Below are 22,915 nucleotides of genomic sequence, written 5' to 3' on the forward strand. Positions count from 1 at the left end.
TACGAAAAACCTGCAAACTCTTTCCTTTTCGTTCTATCTCTCTCTCTCTCTCTCTCTCTCTCTCTCTCTCTCTCTCTCTCTCTTTGCCTTGGGCCTAATCGAGCAAAAGTGGTTGGATGCGGTCAGTACCATTACGGGGTGGAGCACACACACAAAAAAAGCGATGGAAAGAGATTTTTCGTTTTCTGATTACCTTCACATTGCCTCCCATTCTCTCTTGCCCACACGACAGGATCCGTTTCTTTCCACGGCACGGCTTAATCGGGGAAACCTTTATACGCTTCCGCACCTGCCCCCAGGGGGGAAATGAAACCAACTTTGATCAGACATTATTTTCACACCTCGCCTCGTTCCCAAGGTGAACCACGCTGATGTCGGCGGGAACAGCGAGCAGGAGCGCAAGTAGAACGGAAACGTTCAACTGAATGAAACCGCCGGCTGCATGCGAACCGAGCTCCGTTATCCCACTAACTAACGTAACTTGGTTGGGGCAGGATGGAGAGGGGAGGGAGGGTGGGTACATTCTCATACTGTTACACCTGTGTTACAAACGCGGAAGAAAGAGTTAAAGGGAATAAAGGGAAAAGGAGGGATGGTAAAATTTGTGGGCAATTGGAACAGTCGAAAATTGGAGCGAAAATGTTTTCCGCCCCTAGTTTCCTATACCGGCCGTAATAAAGGTTGCCGTTTGTGTGTCTGTGCTGGTGTGCTGTGCACTGTTGTTATACGGGTGTACTGCGTTTGCCTTCGTGGTACAATTTGGGAAATCGGTTTCCCGGTGTTGCGCACGATATTTGATGAGGTAATGGCATTATTCGCTTATTGCAGGGTAAAGCGGATTAAAGGTTTGCTGCTTTGTTTTGTTATTTTTCAACACAGTACGGTTTTTTGCCAACTTGTTTCAGTGTTTTAGTATTTTAGTTGAACGTTTGCACTTTTATACAACAAAGAATGAAAAATAAGATGACAAAAGCACATATTCACTATCGCTTTTGGAGTTCTCAGGCTCCATAAGGTGCCTAAATGCTACATCCTCTTCAAACCCAGCAGACACATACACACAAATGCACCCAACCAAACCCAATAATACACAGGATAGGAAGGAGAAGTTAATAAAAAATACCACCAACGAAAAAAAACGGATACATCCTACCCAAAACCCTCCCCACCTCAGCAAAAAAAAAGCAATTCTGGCAGACGGGATGGATAAATATCTTCATTTCCGGAGTGCCGCGTGTCGCAGGTCGGTACCGGTTCGGTTTCAGTTTTGGTGCACGACGCACACACACAGAGACGGGAAAAAACGGCACAGTCAACCGTTATGATGATGCTTTTTTTCATGCAATATCAAGCAGCAGAAGTTAGTAGCAGCTAGTAGTGGTGGCTGCAGAGACCAGTAGCTGCACCGGAAGGATTTTGGTTTGGTAAAGCGACTTCACAATTTCCGTCCAGGTTGAGGGAGCAAAAAATATATAAAGCTAGATCCTCGTGTCCTCGTTTCACCAGGAAGGAGAGTGTAGATAGATAGCAGCATGAATGCGTGCTTATATGCTACGGAGATGAGACCTATGGTACTAAATCCTGGCACTACCTTCAAAAGGGTTTAGCCGTTTTATATGTGCGAGTGTGTGAGGATGAACTTTCTTCCTATCATCCTGTGCACAAATTGGTAGATACTGAGGCACCGAAGGAAAGGAAAGATGTGATTTCTGCCCATTTTTTATGGGCAAGCGAGTTCGTTTGCCGAATCGGAGAGTCCGGCCAGCTTTGTGGAAAGCGCACCGTTACAGAGCTAATAAACGAGTCGATTAAGCTGGTGTGCTTTTCGAGCAGCAAAGATCGAGTTGTTTTTATGTCTTTTTTTTTGCTCTTTCCATTTCGACTCTACAAACCGAAAAAAGCATGTCGAGACACGTTTCTGACTAGATTATGTGTCCGGATCGGAACGGCTTCACTTCACACCGTACCCATTGCACCGTCTCTGCGCGAGCACGTGGTAAATGGTTTTGATTTAGATAATTTGTACCTTTAATCAATTTGCTCTCCCAGCCACTAATGAGTGGTTTGGGCTCGTTTCCAATACCCTCTGCTAACAGCAGGGGCAGGGATCGATCGAACATATTCAACGGTCAGGGTTGAATCTGTGTATATTAATAATCGATCGCACATTGATGCCGTGCACGTACACAGAATGAGCGAAGGATTATGCTGGAGAAAAGTAGGTGATTACGTTCTAATGGCGTGGAAACGCTACAGAAGGGGGAGGAGTGCGAATGTACGTGTGAGAATGTGTCTGGTATGGTATATCTAGCCTGAGCTGCCATTACCACGGTCTTTGTGATGGTGTCTATTACTATCGCACGGGCCTGGTTAATAGGTTACATGATATACGCCCGCGAGAACGGTTCGGCGCGCCTCGGTGCGGTTTCACCAGAATTCCTGCTGCTGCCAGTGCCTTTACGAATTAGGATCATTAGTGTGAGATTATGAATTCCACGAGACGGGATAACATATGTATTTTTCACGCCCTTCCCCAATGGCCGGTTGGTCCCGCTCGACAGTAAGCTTGTTTGCAGCTCGATTAGAGGGCAAGCGTTTGGTGCACGGAAATCAACGTGCAGTGTAATCGTCGCGAATTTATGATGCTTAATTGAATTCTGCTGTAATCTAGCGGATTTTGATAATGGCTCGCAGGATTTGGCAAGAGTTGCACTAATCCTTGTGTCGGTTGATTTTTCACTGAAAAGAGATAATTCGTTGTTATACTTTGAGTTGCCTTTCAAATTGATATTGTGCTCAAAATATTGTAACATTCAAAGGCGTCCAAAGTACACAGTCAAACATTGTTAGATCCTTTTATTGCCCCCTCAGAGCCTTAAAAATCACAATGGTAACTTCTGAAGAAGAATTTCCCTTCGCTCATCCATGTCTTTGGCGTCCTACAGGTAAGAGGTACAGGTTGACAACACCCGTACAAACTACACTCCAACACTTTTATCATAATAAGCACCACTGCCTCAGATACTAGCAGCTAACGCCACTAATAGAATGATAATCTGTCCACTTACACTGATAATCCCTCACGAAAACTAACTTCAACCGATTCTAGTTCCCGTAAACGAACCCAGTTCCGGCGCGATTCTTCGGCCACTAATCGTACGAGCCAAAACTTTCCCTCTGCAACTTGTTTTCCATGCCAATTCATACCTTGCCGGAGGGGGGAAATTTGAGGTTTCCATACCTCCCGCATTTGAGTGCTATTTCAATTTCCCGGTACGCTCCGGTACGCTAAGCATAATTCCCTGAATTTCTGTTATTCCTCAGCACAACTACACACGTCTGTCGTCTGTATGGTGTTGCGTTTTGATTGCGTCCTGGGATAAAAAAAGATAAAACATACATACATACAAACACACACACACTCACATCCCATAATAACCACAACCAGCCAAAACGATATCGATAAAATTCAAATGAGCTCATCGCACCATCGATAAACTAATAAAAAGGCGTCTGACCAAGGCTGTGCCAAAACCACAATTACGTAAAGGGTGTACCGTGTGTGTGTGCGTGTTTGTGTCCAAGTGTGGTTCTACCACGAACAAAACCATAGAAACTACCGCACACAACCTTCACCGGTACGACATCCGGGCGGTTTGAGGTGCCGGTTAGAAGGAAACGATCCACACACACACACACACACACACACACACACACACACACACACACACACACACACCGGAAAAAACCCGCCATCATCCGTCCCTTTTTGCCGGGCCAAAGTGCAACTCAGCGCAAAAGTTCAGCCCTTCGGCATGGAAGGTGGCTGAGTACGACCGTTCGATCGTTGTCGCATCGATGGGTTCTGGCTGGGTGGTGCCTCGGAGCCATAGAACCATTGGGGCTATGCGACGGCACTGCGGCAGTTCGCCGTTAGTTACACATGGTCGGGTTTTTTTTTCTCTCTTCCCACTGCCTAGGAGGCGGTAACAGTGGATGGTGCAAGAATCAGCGTCGCTCTGTTTTCGTTTTATTTTGTTGGTGCTTTAATGGGAAATTACTCTGCCCGGTGAGGACGTGACGCAACTGGAGGATTCGAAAGGAGGCAGAATCGATTGCACAAATGGGCGGAAGGCGGCTAGAAAGTCAAGACCAAACGTGCCCTCTGGGGAGTGTGTTGTACCCGCAGTTTTTCGTTTAGTTTGTCCGGAGTTCCGGGTGAAATTGGAATCGGCTAGAGGTAGGTCATTGATCGGAGTTTGTCGAAAACACGTGCTTTAAGTTGGCTTGAGGAAAGGAGCTTATTTCCTGCTGTATTTTTACCTCTTTTTCTGATTTATAAATACTTCTCTCGCACCCTTTGAAAGTTTTTCCAATCTTGAGACTTTAATTCTTACATTCCCAATGGTGCTTTCTAGCTTCATTCCACAGCAGTAAGCTTTAGCACTAACCCTCCACATCACTATTCCATCTATAAAAAAGCTATTCCATCGAGCAATCACTATGTACATTCACTTGACAGGTGCTTGACACGGAAGTTACATGTCACCGAGACCAGCGATAGATCAGGACCTCCGGTAGAAGATCAACAGCCGCGTGGGAATTGTAGGAAATGCAACATTTTCCAGGAAATGCAGGAAATGCAAGCACCAACACCCAGGACCACAAGCGAAGGCAAGCGTCGAATGATTCGCTCGTAGGATTTAATCCTACCGCACACTCTCTCTCTCTCCGGCAACTCCACGCCCTGCCTTTGCTTATTGCTTCCCGCTGGAAGGGAAAGTTCCGAAAAGCATTACGAACCCATAACGGGCACTTGAGACATTGCACACGCTCTCGCACTCTGTGACATCGAATTGAATTTCAACCCCCGGTCGTTGTAGCATCATCACATTTTCGAGCTTCGAGTGGATTATAATATTGAAAGTACATTGACTGGAAAAATATGATTGCAAACTCGGTACGAAGACACACACAGATACACTCTGCATGCTGTCGAGGTCGCAGGGCAACAAGTGCCGTGAGAAACCAAATGGCAGCAAAGTGACACCTCAGAGTTCTCGGTAGTGAAACGTGTTTCTTTTTTCTTCCTGCTTCCATTTTACCTACAAAAATACACTTCAGTGACTTTGTTCAACACGAGCGTGCATGAGGGCTGAGAACATTCCAGTATATAGGTGAGCAGCGTAGCTCCAAACTAGAAGTTGGGAAATAAAATCTAGTAAAAGATATAAATAAGCTCACAGTGATATAGTGTGTGTGAGCGAGTCGAGTGGATAAAAAAATCAAATTCACTGCCGAGTCGAGTGGCTCCATAGAGCTGCTCCGGTGAAGTATGGGAAGTGATGCGTCACCAAGTCATCATTATGCTCTCGGGATAAAGATTGGTTGATATTAGGTGAAGCTCTTCCCCTGGAAGAGCGATTCTTACCTAAAGGATTAAGGTAATCGTGACTTGTTGTACGTCAGTGCCAGCAGAATGATGAAGATATCTCCGGGTTTTAAAGAATTTGCTCTCTTTAAATTGTATTTTATAAGTCGATCGTGAGTTATGAGTATGGAGTTAGTCTCAGACCTATGAGTATTTTTTCTTGTCTTGCTCGACTGCGAGGAGTTTTTCATCTGCACACCGCCACCGTGCCGCCATATCAATCTGTAGTCATAAATTTGAGCCCCAGTAAGCCCTTCAACCGGAGGGATCTTCCCATTGCTCGTATGCACCATCATTAACCGTCACCCTCGGTGACGGTGGCCATAGCCCGGGCAGATGGCGTACACCATCCCTGTCGGGCTGTCTGACAGGCACCCGCTGACGAAGACATAAACTGTCAAATACATCAGCTCGGCTCGAGCTAGTATTCTGTGCCTGTCAGTGTGTGTGTGTTCCAAACGCCACCAAACCAACCATGACGTTGCTGGCGCTGCGCAGAGCCTTAGGACATTGCATTTTCTGCCAGGGCTGGCAGTACCCTTTTTTGTTGTCTGCGCTGTGTGCGTAGAAATCACACACACACTCACTCTCCCGGACATCGTTGACAACGATGACGATGTTGACGGTCGTGACCCGGCTTGTCGGGCGCGGACCGACGAATCGACGGGACGCCGATTGGATGCGCCCGTGAACCAGGAATGTCACATGGTTTTTTGGGTGACGCGGGTGACGAATCCACCCGAGGTGGGGTGCATTTGCGCCCTTGCTGTTAATTGATTTTCTCTCTCCCGCAGGCACGGGCATGGAAAGGTTCCGTCTGTTGCTTCAGCTGCTGGATTGGTTTGAGTGGTTTTCAAGCATATGGTGTGTGTGTGTGTGAGTTGGGACGGATTGTCTCATACCGCAGTGAAGCTAACCCGTAGCTAACGACATGAAACTCATCCAATCATGGGGAGCGTGTCAGAAAGGACGTCAGAAAGTCCATCAGCCGGCGCTTCAAAAGTAACGGCCGAAGTAATCTTCACTGGGAGGGTTTTTGGGGCGGGGGCTATGGGAGGGATTGTACTGGAGAGCGAGATCTGCACACCGTCTAGGCACTGGCACGAACCGAACTCATCGGGTGGTCAAGCATATTGACGCCGTGTCTGATGTCTGGCATCCATGAGGTCAAGCACACAGCACGCACAGAGGCTGTCACCTTTTTTGAGCGACCGAGCGAGCCCAAGAGTGATCGATCTGTTCGCGTACTGCGCCACCGGAACCTGGAGTCGGATGTGCAGTGCATTAAATCACAGCGCGATGGTGCACGATTGTGAAATAATAATGATTGAAGCACTGTGAGCTGTGTGGAGTAGTTGCACTGCAGGTTGCTGCGGTGGCTGCGGTTGTTTTCCAGCTTACCGGAGTTGAGTTGCTTCTTCTCTGCATGATTTCGATCTGGGACCGATCTTCGATGCGTTTGTTTTCCCTTCATCACAGCCCACCAGCTGAACAAAGCCTACGGTTGGTTGACAAACGACACGGAAAAATGGTTTGCCGTCACATCGTTACCAGGTTCCAGGCGTGACAGCAGTGCACTGCGAACCGGAGAGTTCAATCATGGTGCTTCACATGTTGCCTGGTAGGTAGTATTTTCGATATTGAACGTGAAGAATCGTATTGAAAAATCGCTTTAATGATTGATTTTACAAATAAACAGTAGACAGGATATTAAACAAAATTTTTTGGAATTATACATGCCACGACCTATCACTTGCTAAACGTCTTTTTTTTCAACAAAAAACAGTCGCTTTGACATCCGAATAGCACGCCGGGGATGATGGCTGTCTATGCTTTTAATCCAAAGCTCGCGTTACAACCTCCACTAACAATTATTACTCACGTGACTCATGGATAATATTATCCTCTTGACGAGCCCATGAAGTGAGTGTAAAAGATGACCTTGTCTTGTCACTGACTTTTTTGCTCCTCCTCATCGGATTCCGAAATCGTTAATCCTCGCGCCACAGGCATCAGCTTAACAGCGCCCGTCCGTGTTCCACGCGATTGCCACGTCACGCCAAACGACACCCCGACCTGACCAGCGTCGTTTTATGGCCGCGTGTCGAAGTGTTTTGTGTGGTCTCATGTATTTGACACCGGCCAGCATAATGGTGCCAACATTAAGCGTAGCCTAGGCGTACCAGCCTGAAGCATCGACGTCTGGAGCGCTGCTGCTGAAGATCGTTGGTCACTAAAATGACAAATCATGTACACACTATAATCCAAGCACTTGTAAGCGCCGAGACAGCGCAGGGAGCGCTTCAACCGTCCATCCACTTGGTTTGGTTGACCGGGCTCAAAGCTGGGAATCATTCAGATGTCATTCCTCGGGCAAACTGTGAACAGCGAACAGGCAGCAGCGAAAAAAAAGCGAAAAACATTAAACTTTGAGCTGTCATTTATCAGTTTTCCAAGGAATGGAGCGACGGAGGAAAAAATACAATCACACACACACTGCCCATAAATACCAGTCTGTTGGTGGTCAGTTGGTAATTTATCATATTTTTTGCCCTTTTGGTGTGTTTTGATACCATTCGTTTTTCCTACTCACTGCCGCATTGGCCCAATCGCTACTTGTTACACTCACGCAAATGGTCCGGCAATGGACAGCGGTAATGTGTAACGACCGTTTTCGTTTTCATGCTGATTATCCCTTTTTTCCCCGAGCTTCCCACCGGGCTTGCTGGCTAGCTTGGGAGTGTGATTAATCAATTAGGATGCCGGATTCAGATTTATTATTTCATAAAGTATGCACCACCACATTAACCGGGCACCTCGTTTGCCGGGCGTCACACTGTTGGCTACTGTTGGTAGCTCCTGCAGATTATGTGTTTTTCACTGATTAGCTGTGATGGTGGCAATGGTGGATGGAAGTTAATTTAAATTACATTCTCAAAACGGAACTGGACAGAGCAAAAAGTGTAGATTTTAATTTAGCTTTTTTAAGAGTTGTTATTTGAAATAATTCTTTAATTTTATTGGTAACTTCCCAAGCAGTAGCATAGGAAAAACTCCAAATTCTGTCAAAATTTCAACGGATTTTTGAATGAATCCAATGATTTTGGACCGCATATCTCAAGGTTTTTGCTCTACGGCATTGATGTTTGTATATATGTTAAATTAATATTTCTATTCTACCAATTTCTCACTGGAAATTAAGTCAAATGTTTTAGAGCAATTCCGATTAGCAATTTTCGATACAACGGCAAACATCCTCAAAATTTGGCAACGTTGAAGCAATGTTAAGCGACAAAGGCTTCAATTGTCAAAAAATAATTAAAGGAGTACCTAAGAGTGAACAATATTTAAACTATAAATATACAGACCAAAAAAAACCTTGTCTTAGGCTTTCCAATCTCTTAACCACACCTTCTCGAACACACCAATCTGCTACATACGTCTACACTCTTTCAAAACGCCTGCAAACTCCGTAAAAAATGTTCCCATGAAACCACGAAAGCGGCTTCATTTTTCTTTCTCACCAACACCACCACCGACTGATGCTGATGTGGCCCATCGCTAACCATCCTGATTTATGCCGGCCCATTACCCGGTTAAGCCACTACCGTCGCTTTGCTTTACCCAAATACTTCTCTCCATCTTACCTTTCCTCGCCTCCAAAAAGTCAATCAATTTTCACCTCACCTTGCAAAGACACTTGAGCGTTCTTTCGGTAAGCTCGGCCGGGCGAAAAATAGCACCAAGCCCTTTCCCCAGGAAGGCTTACTGCACTCGAGACGGAAACGGGGGAGTGCTGCAGAGAATGATGTCAGTGCCTTCCGAGCGAATGATTTCTGCGGCTTTGTGCATCTTTTTGCTGCCGGGAGCTTTGTTTGGAGGCAGATTTCGTACACCAGCGAAATCATTTTCGCTAACAGAGCTAGCTGCTGGTGTGTGTGTGTGTGGGACGTTGGTAACACATGGTGCGATTCACAGAACGACGATTCCCGTGCGTGTTAGAAGCACGCAAATGGCGCAGAAGCTTCTTTTGGAGCTTTTTGTCAGAAAAGCCGAAGAATAAATCGCCCACACTGATTGAAATGGAAGGCTTCCGTGAGTGTGTGTTTGTGTGCCTTCGGTCGCATCACAATCGGTTGACGGTTTGGTTGACATTTATTGAAGCAGAAACACAATTCGGCCCTTTTGTGCACATCACTTGCTGTGTACTTGTTTGTATTTTTGACGCTAGGACAATTTAATTTGACCCTTAAAATGTTTCTCTTTAAAAGCAGTGCTCCTCCTGCACTATTTCTTTTGCGCTTTTTCCAACGACCGATATGTTCCAGCTGTCACATGGTCTGAGACAATTCAATTTAATTTTCCCATTCCATTGCGACGAATGGACAAACGGCGGAGATTGAATTTAGATCCCATCCGCGAGATCGCACAGGCCCTATGTTTGCCCAAAGCGAGCGGGGGAGGGTGACTGTGGGTGAAGGAACGGAGGGTCACAAATTCCACTAAAGTTTACATCCCATTATGCCAGCGCGCCTCTGGTGCGCTTGTGTGTATTTGCGCCGCGTGGGCCCGGGTGTGCTTAGGCTTATTTATCTCCGCGCAAATGATCGTTTGTCGTCGGGCTGGGGTGACTTGTTTTTTTTCTCTGCTCCCCCTTTTTTGAACATCACATAATGTTATCTGTGCCATATAACATTGCTCTTCCTACCCGGCTAGCCTTCACTGTTTAATGGAGCTTCTGTTAGATCCCTCTCGCTCTTTCTCGGCTTTTTAAACACACACCCGCCATTAAATCGAGCCTTTTTCTTTGTCGCAGTACGCTAACAAAAAACCCATGATGGCCAGCAACGTACACCAAAGCTCGCCGTCTTCCCAACCCGGGGTTGCGTGTTGGATGATTGTAAATTTTTTAAACCCACCCAGCAGACAACTCCCGCTTCCGCGGGCACCATAAATACGCTCGGTGTACACGCTTGAATCACTTTAAACTCTCATAAAATGCTTATGTCAATGGGCGCGAGCGGCACTGCTTAAAGCGCACATAAGGAGGGGACAGGACACTTCACGATGGAAGCAAACGCCTCCTAGCCTGTGTTTCGAGAATGTTGGAAAGGGCAACAAAAAAGAGGAAGAAAAACGTTAAAATTTATCTTTTATCGTGCCGCGCGTTCGTCTTTATGTGTGACACTTGAACGCAAACGGCCGGAAATTTCCGCAAAAAGAACCTTGAAGTTTTTTTTTTGAAAAAGGGTTCACAAAATGGTGTTTTTTTAGGGGCATTTTCTACCTACCTTTCGGGGGATTGACCGCGACAGCGCTACGGAACAGGCTTTCCTCGTCCGCCCAGTCCCGATTGCGGCGCACCGTTTTGGCGCTGTACGCGATCAGCAGCAAACAGACGCACACGAGCACGAGCTGTCGGCGCCGCGGGCCGAACGGTTTCGTGCTCCGGCCCGCACGGCCACCCCTACTGGCTGTGGCCGGCCGGGAAGCTTTGCATGACACGCTACCACCACCACCACTAACAGCTTGCACACTGACACTGGGCGCAACCATTCCGTTGGTGCGTTGGAACTTGCCGTACCGGCCACTAACACCGCTACCATTATCACTGGCCGTACGGTGAATGCTACCGCTGGCATCATCACGCACCGCAGCACCATCACTACACACTGCACCCCCGCCGGAGCGATCACCGGGAGGCACCAGGGCACTCAAACACTTGCGCACGAACGTACCGAGCCAACGGGCCGGCGGCCCGTTTCGCCTACCACCGCGACCGTAGCTCGAAAGTTTTCCGCTGATCGAGGAGCCGGATGCTGGGGACGAACGGCCACCGCCGCCACCATCAATCAGAGCTCCAGCGCCGAGCCCAACCAGCAGACAGTAGCCAACGCTGGGCAGGTACAGGATTCGCTCGGCGACGACAAAGCCCACGTAGAAGAGCAGATTGCTGGCGGGCAGGAAGGGCAGTGTGAGCAGCGCCACGGACATGAGCAGTGCGGCGGCGGGCGAGTTGTGCAGCGAGCTGCCCTCATCCGGCAGGCACGGCTCGTCCGTCAACCCGTCCGCACTGTCACCGCGCACCGAGGACGCACAGGACGAACTGGTGGAGGAGGAGGAGGATGACGACGAGGAAGATGAGGTATAGGAGGACGAGGACAGGGAGGGAGAACACATGTCCGCCGGAGCCGTGAGCAGTGTGGTGAACGGGAACGGCTTCTCCTTGGACGCCAGGGACGTCGCTCCGTCACCGACCGTCCCGAGCGGCCAGTGGCAGGCGAACTTCTTGCCGACCACCGCACCCTGGAAGCTCTGGTTGTAGTTGATGCTGGCACTGTCGTTGTTGTTGGTGGTGGTACGCACAGTGCCTTTACTGCTGCTGCTGCTGCTAGAGCCGGCCGTCCGGCAGAAGTAGCTGGCCAGCTGGGAGGGCGCGGCCAGTGATAAATATTTGTATTCCGGCGCGTAGCCACACCCGCACATGATGGACGACAGGCCGTTGTTGTTGTGCAGCGTCCGGCAGGAGCTTGTGTGATGCAGCCCGGCATCCTGCTTGCATAGTGCACAGCCACCACCACCACCATCACCATCACCACCATTTTCCCGGTCGTCCAGCTGCACCACGGGCAGGGAGGGCACACTGGAACCTTCCTCACCGGCACGCAACCGGGCCAGGTTCAGTTTGTTCGCAAGCTTGCGGTTGAAGCTGCTGGCGCTGGGGGTTGTCTTCGATCCCGATGGACGTACGGGCGTCTGCTGCCGGTTGACGAGCGCCCGGCAGCTGGACCACAATGCCCACCCGAACGCCAGATAGAAGAGGGCAGCCAGTGCCACCTTACGGTCGCACACGGTACCGAGGCGCGGTATCGCGTCCATGCCCCAGTCGAAGCTGAGCACGTCCGGTAGCAGCAGCAGCTTGAAGTTGACCACCGGCAGGTAGGTGAAGGTGAGAAAGCGCGTCCACAGCGAGCCGCTACGGGCTGTCGGATTGTCGGCGGTGGAGAAGAGCGTTGCCGGCCGGGGCAGCGTTAGTCGGCAGTGGACGATGAAGGCGAGTGACAGCGCAATGATGCCGAGACTCCGGGCCCGGTGCTGTGGAGATGTGGAGAAGATAGAGAGCGTTGGATTAGTGTGTCCGGAAGAACGGTTTTCATTTGAGCAAATAAACTGAAAGGTGCAATTTTGGATCAACTTTGTAAGCGAAACAATAAACACGCTGGCGTCTGGAAAGCAGCACCCGGTCGCATCTTGTAAGAATGCACGGGAATGGAACCGGCGGGTAACTGTAATGGAACTGGGAGAGCTGTACTTTTCTCAACTTTGCCCTTTTCTGAGATTGGCTTGAGATGAGCAAGGGCCACACAGCCGACACTCGCCGAGATGCGCAAGAGCCCGCTCTAATTAAGCTTTCCGTGACCGCGCATACATATTACAAAAGCTCGGTTGCGGCAAACTAAGTAGCACTGGAGGGGAGAGAAAGAAATCGACAACAGAACCCACTCTGTCGTGCATTATTTATGCAGCCTTAATTAAAGCGTAAATAAATCATCCAACCACAGCCACGTGGCAACTTTGGCATGTATATTGGATGCTCATCTTGGGTGTAGCGAGCGAGCGAGCAAGAGTTGGAGGAGCAAAAGAATTAGTTACTGGCTACCAAACAGAGACACGATGCCGGCGACGACTACGACGACTACAAACGTCGCCGAGGATCATTGACTTTTGATGGGTTCATAATGGAGGAATAAAAAGATTCTTCATCCTCGTGCCGGAGGATGATGGAGATGCTTCCACGCCAGCCAACTGGTGGTGAAGCGGAGCAGCAGTCTGGCAACGCATTTATACAGCCAATAATGTGCCCTTGTCGCAAGGTAGACGTGCGAGATGGCCGCCCAGCATCTCGGTTTGGATTATTCTATTACGGAGTCAATGTTTGTGCTCAAGTAGATTTTTATTTGCGACATATTTCTCCATCATCTCCGCTCACAACCCCCACCTCGATTGGAGTGTCAAAGTGGCCAGCAGCAGCAGCAGCAGTAGCAGTTTTCTTAGTGCCATCTTGAGAACCATCGAGCCCCATCTTGGCTTTCGCTGTGTTTGCCCTCTGGCAGCTAGCTGCCATGTCGAGGAGAGGAGCAAAACAGGTAATCGATTGATGGTGGAGCGGTGGCTAGAATTCTTCGCATTCGGTGCTTTTCGATGCCCGACGGCGACGCCACTCGATGCAGTCGACAGGAATGGCGATCACGCTAATGGAATATGATGGGAAAGGACTGTTTGATGGAGTGAGCGAACCAGAGCCCGAGAAGAAATGGAAAGGTTACGGTTCAAATATTGTCACCGAACAGGTGCCTGTTGGGACGTGAGTTGAATTTATGACGACTTGATTCGGCACAGCGAAGAGGAGAGTTGGCAGTATTTCTTCAAGAAAGCTCCACAGACACAAACACACACACACGCACTCGCACAACACATCGGAACAACCAGAGAACGGATGATGAATGCATGTGTCTGGCAGGTTGGAGTTAGCGTAGCTTTATGGCTGAACTTTTTGACCTCGTGTCTGTACATTTCTTAGAAAGCCTTTTTTTTCGATGAATTTTCTGGCACCAAATACCCAATCAAAAGCATCAAAAACAGCACTTTCAACTTCGATCGTTTTGATGGGTCCAAATTGACGTTCTTCCGATGGTGGGAGAAGGAGGGGGACAGCTTTTAATTTGCCATCCCATCCACGACGATCCAATCTCGGGTGTTTTGCAGTAAGCAATTTCGCAAGCAACACAAGAAGATGAGCAAAATTCTTTCTGTTCCAAGCAGCGCATCAAAAGTTGAACGCATCCCATTATTAGTGCTCCGCCCCCTTCCCTTGTTCTTCTTGGAAAACAGGAGTTTGTGTAAAAAGTTGGGTGCCAAACTTGGCTGGACGGACGGCGATAGTTTATGGTAGCTAATTTATTTGCCCAACTGCTGGAAGTTTGTGTCCAGCAGCCGGTGGAGCATGGAGTACGGGTAGAATTTTAGAATAGTTTCACCCAAGAAACCACTCAAAAGCTCTTGGCTAAGGTTCAGTGGCTTCAGGGGGAAACTCAGTCCCGGGGATCTTTGGTTATCATGCTGCCGGGCAACAACAACAACAAATAAAAACAAAAAAAAACAAAGGAAGCTCATGTTAAACGCACAAAAGATTCTGAATAAAAGTTTCGCCAAAGATCCTACCCGCCCAGAACCATTTCACCAATTATTCCCGATCGAACAAAAGTTCTTCTCGCACCAATTTTACCGAAACTGTAAAATTCCAAACTTCTTCTTTCGCAGCGTCGCTTTCCCACTGCTTGCCTGGATTCATTAAGTCGGAACCTTTACATCCATCTTCGAACGACTGGGAAGTTTTGACGTTGTGTAAGGTATCTAGACACACTCCAATGACGCCCAACGGGCCAAGAGCTGTTGATCCTTTTCTGGAGCAGCAAGACAGACAATCTTTGAATAATTTGATTTCATCCCATTGTGTTACCCCCTCGCCACGGGCAACCCGATTCGATCGAAAATGAAATCGAATCCCACCACGAGTTCTTTCCCTGCCGGGTTCCGGCTACCCACGCGTGCCACTGTTGAGAATGGAACAATAAAAACTAAATAATAACTATTCTATTCTAACTTTCTGCAAACCTTCTCCCCGCCACTCGGCAAACGAATCAGCCCCACGTTCGAATCAGCGTTGATGAGATGAGAAAAGTTGCCTAACTATCTCGGTTTGCTCGGTGTGTGGATAGGGCAGTGGGAGAAAGGCTTCACAATTTCGAGTTTCGAGATGGAGTGAAGCAGTATTTACGCTTATTTTCTTTCCGAGCAATCTTCAGAACGGTTCGGTTTCCATTTCTTGTTTGTGATGCCGTTGTTTTGCTGCCCCGCAATCATTTAAAGATGCTTGCCGAGCATGAAGTTTGAGCTTGGGATCATTCCAGCAGAAGTACACTGTCGGCAGTGCCGGGCGACAAGGCTAGCTTACAGTTTGTGTGCTAAAGCCCCGGGATCTTGTTTTGCATTTGAATTGTTATACTTTTCTCTCATTGCCCGCGGCAGCAACTGAACGGGAGGAGAATGCAGAGTTTCCTCGAGGGCAGGGTTTTGTTTTATTGGAATTGTTTACAGCTACACGCTCCGTCAGTTGAAGAGAATGAAATGAAGCGAATAGAATGGTTATTGGAAAACTGGTTGTTTGAAGTTTGAGTACGTTAGATGTTTAGTCAAATCGTATAAGCGTTTTATGTGTAACTTAGATAAAAATTAATCAGCATCCAAGATCCCTAGTTTCTGTTGTTCGCATTGTTTAAAGTTGATCAACTAAATGGTTCACAAGGCTACCAAAATCCATCCGTGCGCTATCTAGCCTGTAAAATCTAGGAACCTTTTCCCCAAAAGCAGCTTCGTTAAACAAAGGTGGCGAAACTCTTTCGACCCAAAAACGGAGATCTGATCTGTAGCTGCTTTTGCAACGTTTTTTTGTTTGCATTTTGTATCACTCGGTGAATAGTGTCACTGTTCCATTCACCGAAACGAACAATAATAGGGACTGAGAAACAGTATCTCTAACGATCGATGGATGGTTTAGGGCACACAGTCAACCCACCATCGTTGCCCGTCGTTCCACCCTCATTGGACTGAAGTTTCAATTCATTTCGGTTTCCCATCGGTCTGCATCAAATTGCCAATTAGTTGTAAAGGCTCAACGGCATGGTTGGCGACGGAGCTGCCTTCCTGTCTCGAGATGGCTGATTAGTCGAGCGGTAGCTTTATTGTAGAGGAAAAGTTTCGTGTTCGATAGTGGGAAAGCACTCACTCACTCACTCACTGTGCTCCAGGATGGCTGCATAAGCTTCGACCGTCGGTGGCTGGGATGGTTAAAAAATAATTGTAAAACTTGTAAACTATCCGCCTTTATCAGTAGCTAAAAGTTTATCCTTCAGCCGGTAAATTGAATTCTGGGCTCGGGCCTAGCGCTTTGAGCGCTGAAGGCTATCGGCACCAGGGTCTGTGATTGTGAACTAACAGCCCGGGAGGACCCATTCGTTCGGTGGCTCAGGAGTTGTTGATGCAGCAAAATGAGAGGAGAGAAACGTTAAGGCGAACAATTACTTGGAACGAAATTGAGCCGTTGATGGAGAAGCAGCAAAAGCTGCAATGAAACTATTTCAATTTCACATGCAGTTTTTACAGAAGTGAAGTATAAATGAAAGGCGGGGGAAACTTCTCTAATTAAGGGATTATTTTTACTTGGCTGGAAAATTATACCTTTAAGTTGTATTATTAGTTCGGTAACAAGCCTAAAATCATGCTTGTTCAAAGTCCTGCGTCCGTATTTATCGGTCGTTAACCGTTTAATTCCTCCCTCAATGCATCATCTATTAGGCAAACCGGAAAATGCAATTGTGTACCATGCCGCTTAAGCTATTGTCGTGATTAGCACCATCTATTGAGCGGTTGAAAGAGCTCAATCAAAAGGCGCCAACAGCAAAGATCGTCAGATCACCGATAGCGCTGATGCTGTTGATGATGATGATGATGATGTTGACGGAGATGATTGTGCAAACAGCATTTCCATTTGTAACTATTTTTCATCCATCTCCTGCACGCTAGCAAACTCATTCTAAACGTCTGGGAATGGCATTGGCATCACATGGCCTTTGCCTGGGAAATTTCGCATTTCCTAGCTTCCGGTTCCGGATGCCCCCTTCGCTTTTTTATTCGAATGCAGTGCGGCGAGATAGAACGAAAGAAAGTAAATGGTAAAGTCGACCGCAACCGTACCGTACAGTGGGTGAAAAAAAAGCAACGGCCACTGAGCGATGACGATGGTGTAGCATCGATCGCTAACGAGAGCAAACCCGGGGGGAAGTGAATTTCTTCGGAAAGGAGTGCGGCTTTGCGGTTGATTTCGATCAAACGCCCTTTCAACATTCCGTCCCCGGCGCATTCGTAGGTTCGTTTCTCTGGCCTCTTTTTCAATTGCCTCTGAGCCCTTGTGCTCACCACTGCCACTAATCGCCGATAGAAATGGTTGATTCAGGAAGATTATTTCTGCTGTGGATTGAATTGATTTCACTAGTGGCGAGCAGAGGTGTAACGCGATGCGGGTGTTGCTTTTGTGGTTGAAGCATTTTTCCGCTCATATAAATGTAGCAAGGTTCGGAGAAGAGCCGAGCTCAAGTGAACAGATCGGTTATGGGTGGAGTTAAAGAGCGTTTGAAATGTAAAAGAATAGATCTTTATGATTAAGGATCGTCTAACAATCATCTATAAGCGTTTGGTGGTAAGCAGTGTTTGATATAAAGTTCGAGATGGATTGTATGAAGAATACAAATAGAAATTAAACTGAGTTTGTTATGTTTTTCAACTGAACTAAAGAGCTTAGTAGATACAGAAGATCAAGAAGTTGTTGTTACTTGTTATCGATTAAGAAGCGATTCAAATCAACACACTTCTAAACGTCACTATTAGAAGCACACAAAATGACTAGAATGCATCATATATCTGCTGGCTTGGAGGTTTCCGAACGCGGCATTTGCTCTCGAAACAACTCCAGCCACCATATTTGCGAGCTTTCCGTTTCGTGGAAAGCATTTTCAAAGGAATAAGTTGAAGCCGTTTGGGTAAAAATAGCTCCTTGATTGCTGCTACAGCCGTACCGAAACCCGTGCTGTAGATCCTGTAACGTTCCGGATTCCACAACATCCTACGCTACGCGTTCCACAGAAAATCTATCTTCACAGCACACCATACCCGCGTACACCAACCCACCGAGAGACCTTTCACACCGGCTACAAATAGCTCGCCTCTAAGGGAAACCTTGTTTTGGTGAAATTGTTTGACAGTTTGAGGTTTCCGTTCATTCTCCGTAACGCCGGCACACACCGTGAAGAAAGCCCCGAAAGTTTGAACCTTTTGCGAGTTTCATCCGATCCGCAGCCGCAGGTGGGGGCGGAGACAGGTTGCACCAGGACGGCATCAGCACTTCTGACGAGCGATTCCAAAAAATGATAAAATGTACGGTTTCCTGCTTTTGGCTACTTTTGCCACCAGGCCTTTTTCGTCAATGTGGGAGGTTTGGTCTGCCAATCTCTGCAGCCCCCCGCAGGGCAGCCCAAAAAGGGTTCACTCAAAATTCGAACCACAAACCGAACCGACGGCGTGCGAAAGTAGACGCGTAGCAGGCATTTAAACCGTTTATCCGGTGTAAAAAGATTACGTATTAACGGGGTTGTGGAATGGACTGTGTGGGAGTTTTACATTGATCTCTTTTTATTGAAAGATTTAGGAGCAAAATATAAATGGCACGTTCGACGAACGGGCTTTGGCATGTCAGCAATCACATATTGGTGAGTGCAGGGAGTCAAAGCACTTTATGCGTTAATCTGGCTGATCGGGAAAGTTTAGCGTCGGATTTACTGCTTACGATTTTCATCGAGCTTTTGTTGAAGTTGACAATCTCAGATTACTTGAAACGGTGAAAAGAGGTGAATTTTACTTGCTGTTTAGACGTAAAAAAATACACTTTGCTGTGCATATTGCATACTTTTGGGCGGGTTTGTGCTTCAAATCCAAATTATTACTTTCGAAACACAATTTTCATTTAAGATTTCACACGCCTGGAGTTTTTAAATCTTTTGTCTCCGGAAACTACAAGAATGATATACACATTTACTTTTCCTAGACAGAAAAGATCCGTAAATCAATGTGAAAAGCGGTAAACAACTCTTCGCATCATGCTCTGTTTGTACGTACATGCTTAACATGCCACTCCAATCTCGAAAGACTTTCTTATCATCTCAACCAAGCAAGCAAGCTCTCCATCATCACACTTCAAACCCATCCAACACCCCCTTCCCAAGCGTTCGAGTGCTTATGCGATCGATTTTATTCCTTTTAGTCCGCTTTGCCCGCCAAGTCGCTCGTTCCACGCCCGGGGGAAAGTATTAAGTCCAGCTGGTAGTCATTAGTCAACGGTTTCTCCGGCCAACACGGAGCGGAGATACTATAGCCGGCGTGCAGATAATGTTGAATGGGGAAAGAAACGGCCCTTATGGTGGGTGTACTGTGGCGATACAGTCGCGCCACACATAACACACACAAAAAAAAAAAACCCAAGTAAAGAACGCTAAGAGCTTTCGCGCTGGATAAAACGGAAAGCCCTAGCTCGAGAGGATCCACTCGAGGCTGGCGAGAGGATGAAAGTTTCCCCTTTTGCAGCCCGCATAAACCTGTGATGGTGGAAAAAGTTTCACCCTACCAGCCAGCGACGGGCTAACGATGGGCAGCAGCACCTTCATCATCGCTATTATTGTGATCATCGTCTTCGACAATCGTGTCGATTACGGTGAACGGTGAAGCGCGCAGGTGTTGTGCTCGTTCCTTGTTGCTGTGCACCCAATCAAGCACCCAGGGTGGAGGCTGTGGCTGTGGCGTTCGAAAGCCAGGCATCCTTGGAATGGGCATCTCCGCCCGCTCTCCAGGGTTACAGTAAGGGGAAGCGTGTTGCGTTTGCAGAGCGTGGCGCTTGGAATATTAATTTCGCCCCGTACCCAACACAGAATAGTTGCTCCGCTGCTGAAGGGCCACAAATCGATTGGTACAGTGCAACGCAACTGGTGTCCTGGTATGGCGAGGCTCCGGCGAGGAGTGTTGATAATAGGGAGATGTTTTTCACCCTTCATCTGGTGTGGGCAACACAAAAACGCCAAACAGGTGGACCAACTTTTCCCATAATCAACGATGAAATCCCGGTAAAGTGGAATTCATGAGCTCCAAATGGGTGAACTTAAATTGACGTACTCGTGCACCGTCTTTCTCGCGTTCTCTTTGCTTGCTTTGTACGTTGAACCACATTAAGTATGCAATCCCGTGTTTCAACCTTCGAAGGCACCATCAACGGTGCCTTGCCCAAAACTGCTTTCACATCTTACAAAATGGAAAAGGAGAGCGAAAAGTCACTTTAAAAAACACACAGACACAACATCATCTCTTGTCAAATGTCGCATTCAATACGCCCGAACTCACCCGGTTCGATGGCTGCAGTTGAAAATGAGCTGGTATTAGATATACCAGGATATTAGATGCTTCCAGCACTGGTGAGTCACCAGCTTTGGTATGTGCATCGTTCCCTGAAGAAAAGCTGTGTCCTCCGGGTCCCAGAGAGCACAGACTGGGAATCGAAAAGTTGTCACTAGTCTATTTGCGTTCCGCTTGTAAATGCACGTTCCATGTTTGCCAGATTCTTGATTGGATTCGGGTAGCAGGGCAATGGAATTGACACATTGACACAAGCAAGATGGGGTGTAGAGAGAAAGGGACGCACTGCGCGAGATTTGCATGGTGTCACGACACGACAAACACGACAGAAAGTGGGAAAGCTCTATGCAACGAACCAACCAGTGACCGTGGTTGCACTTTAGGTTGCATTAATGATTTTAAATTCTGCAAAACTTTAAGTTGAAAGCGTAATTAAAAGCAACGTTTATGCTCGCCCGAACTCCTAAAGAAAAACACTCGAATGAGTCTTTCTAGTGACAAAGCGGTACAAATACGTCCATTATGTTCCATCCTCAAAATCCCACTCAATCCAGGACACCTCGCTGAAGGGACACGATCCGATCCGTGTAAGCCAAATCCAGTCTATAGCGGCAGCACCATCTAGTCCACCATAAATCGCTTCACTTCAAGACACACCCGGCCGGCCGGTCAAACGGGAACACACAATGGAATGCACTGCCTCGTGCGAAAACCGTGATCGTCAAATGGTTCGCAACGACCGACCGACGGACCGATTGATCCGAAACGGATGGAAATAAATCTGTTTACCAGGAACATTCAATTCCGTGCGTGTGCTGGTGTGTGTGTTTGTGGTAGTATGTATGCAAGCAAGTGCACGTCTCCGTACCGGCAAGCGAACCGTCTGCCGAGAATAGCTTCTTTTCAGCTGCACCAGTAACAGCAGCAGCAGCAGCAGCACGACAACACACCAGACAGAAAGGAATTCCGATCGGTGCAGGCTGTCGCTCGACTTCGTTGCACATGGTCGGAAGTTATTGTGAGAAGGCGTGTACCGATTTCCCACTTCCCCCGGGGTAAGGTGCGTCATATACTACCTTCTGGCGTGGCACAAAAAAAAAAACCAACGCATCCTTACACGAGCACACGACGCTCCAAATTTATCACAATTCCCACCGGGTGCCAATCTGCATCCGGTGGAAGTGAATGTTCCAAGGGGATAAGGAAGAAATGCCGATAGGAGAAGAAGAAGAAAAAACGCACGTTTAAATTGCATACCGAACCAAACACACGACTCCGATTGGCATGGAAAACACAAAGAGAACACAACACACACACACGAGCATTCGAAAGAAAAACATCAACCAAACTGTAGACTAGCTCGGGTTCAAACTACCGGCCGAGTCTTAGTCACTTCCGAAATAAAAAATAAAAAAAAGAAGGCGAGGGAGCAAACAAAAAAGGCAGCACTCCTACCGAACCTGGGAAAGCGAAGTGAAAGCAAATATTTGAATGGAGTTAAATTCACGGTTGTTCACCGAGAAAGATGATTGTAAAGTATGCCCGATTCCGGTGTGTTTGTGTGTGTGTGTGTGTGTTCCTTTCCCTTTGGACCTCCTTCGTTTCCTGCGATCGATTTCGACATCTCACCTTTGGCGCTGTTCAGTTTATACACGGTGAGTTCTTGCTGTTGGTAGTACATTGCTTGCCATCAGCCTCAGACACACAGAGAATCAGAGTGAGAGAGCGTGCGGCATCATTGAGCTGCTTCTCGGGTTGGCATCAGGCACTATCCGGATCAACCCAGGCCACCACCGGTGGCGTGGTCCTTCGCCAGCTTTCAGCTTCTAGATTCTGGACACAAACACAAAAGCATCGGTTGCAGCGCACTTGATCAATGGTGCCGTTGATTATTCCTCCGGAATGTGCTCTTCGTGTCCTTTCTTCTAGCTCTCCACCGCCCGGTGTTGGTTCTGAGTGGAGCTCGAGTGCTCGTGGTGCCTGTTTTTTTTTGTTTGTGTATTTTTTTTGCGTACTTCCAACTTCATTCCTACCATTCCATCCGGTGATTGGAGTTCGCTATCTGGCTATTCCCGCAGCAGCAGCAGCAGTAGTGGTTGTGCCGTCTTTTTTTTCTCCTCCATTTTGTTCGTGCCAGTGTCCTGAAAATGGCTCCAAAAGGTTTTGAATAGTTTCATTCAGCTGTCGCTATCATCTTCATTCCGTATCCGCTCCATTCCGAGCGGATGAGCAAATATAACATCCGCACGTACACAGACAAGCAGAAAGGGACAGGGACGAACGAAACGAAAAAATCCGGCAAACCACCGACTTTAGGAGCGCACAGTGTGTGAGAGGAGTCGGAGAAACTCACGTTTATATATCCTGTTGCACTACCTTTTTCCCGCGTCCCATCTAGGTTCGAGGGTTGCC

General features: G+C 47.6%; 1 protein-coding gene across 3 annotated transcripts in view; it reads right to left on the bottom strand.

Annotated features, from left to right (window-relative positions):
* Window positions 1-22,915, bottom strand: part of LOC120901567 (protein O-mannosyl-transferase TMTC2) — a 157,725-nt gene that overhangs the window by 60,654 nt on the left and 74,156 nt on the right. For all 3 annotated transcript variants that reach the window (XM_040309604.1, XM_040309607.1, XM_040309606.1), the window contains one exon: window positions 10,723-12,526. In XM_040309604.1, the coding sequence (XP_040165538.1) occupies window positions 10,723-12,526 (1,804 nt within the window). The remainder of the gene's footprint in view (window positions 1-10,722; window positions 12,527-22,915) is intronic.

This window comes from Anopheles arabiensis, chromosome 3 (assembly GCF_016920715.1).
Source record: "Anopheles arabiensis isolate DONGOLA chromosome 3, AaraD3, whole genome shotgun sequence".
In the NCBI taxonomy this organism is placed as follows: Eukaryota; Metazoa; Arthropoda; class Insecta; order Diptera; family Culicidae; genus Anopheles; species Anopheles arabiensis.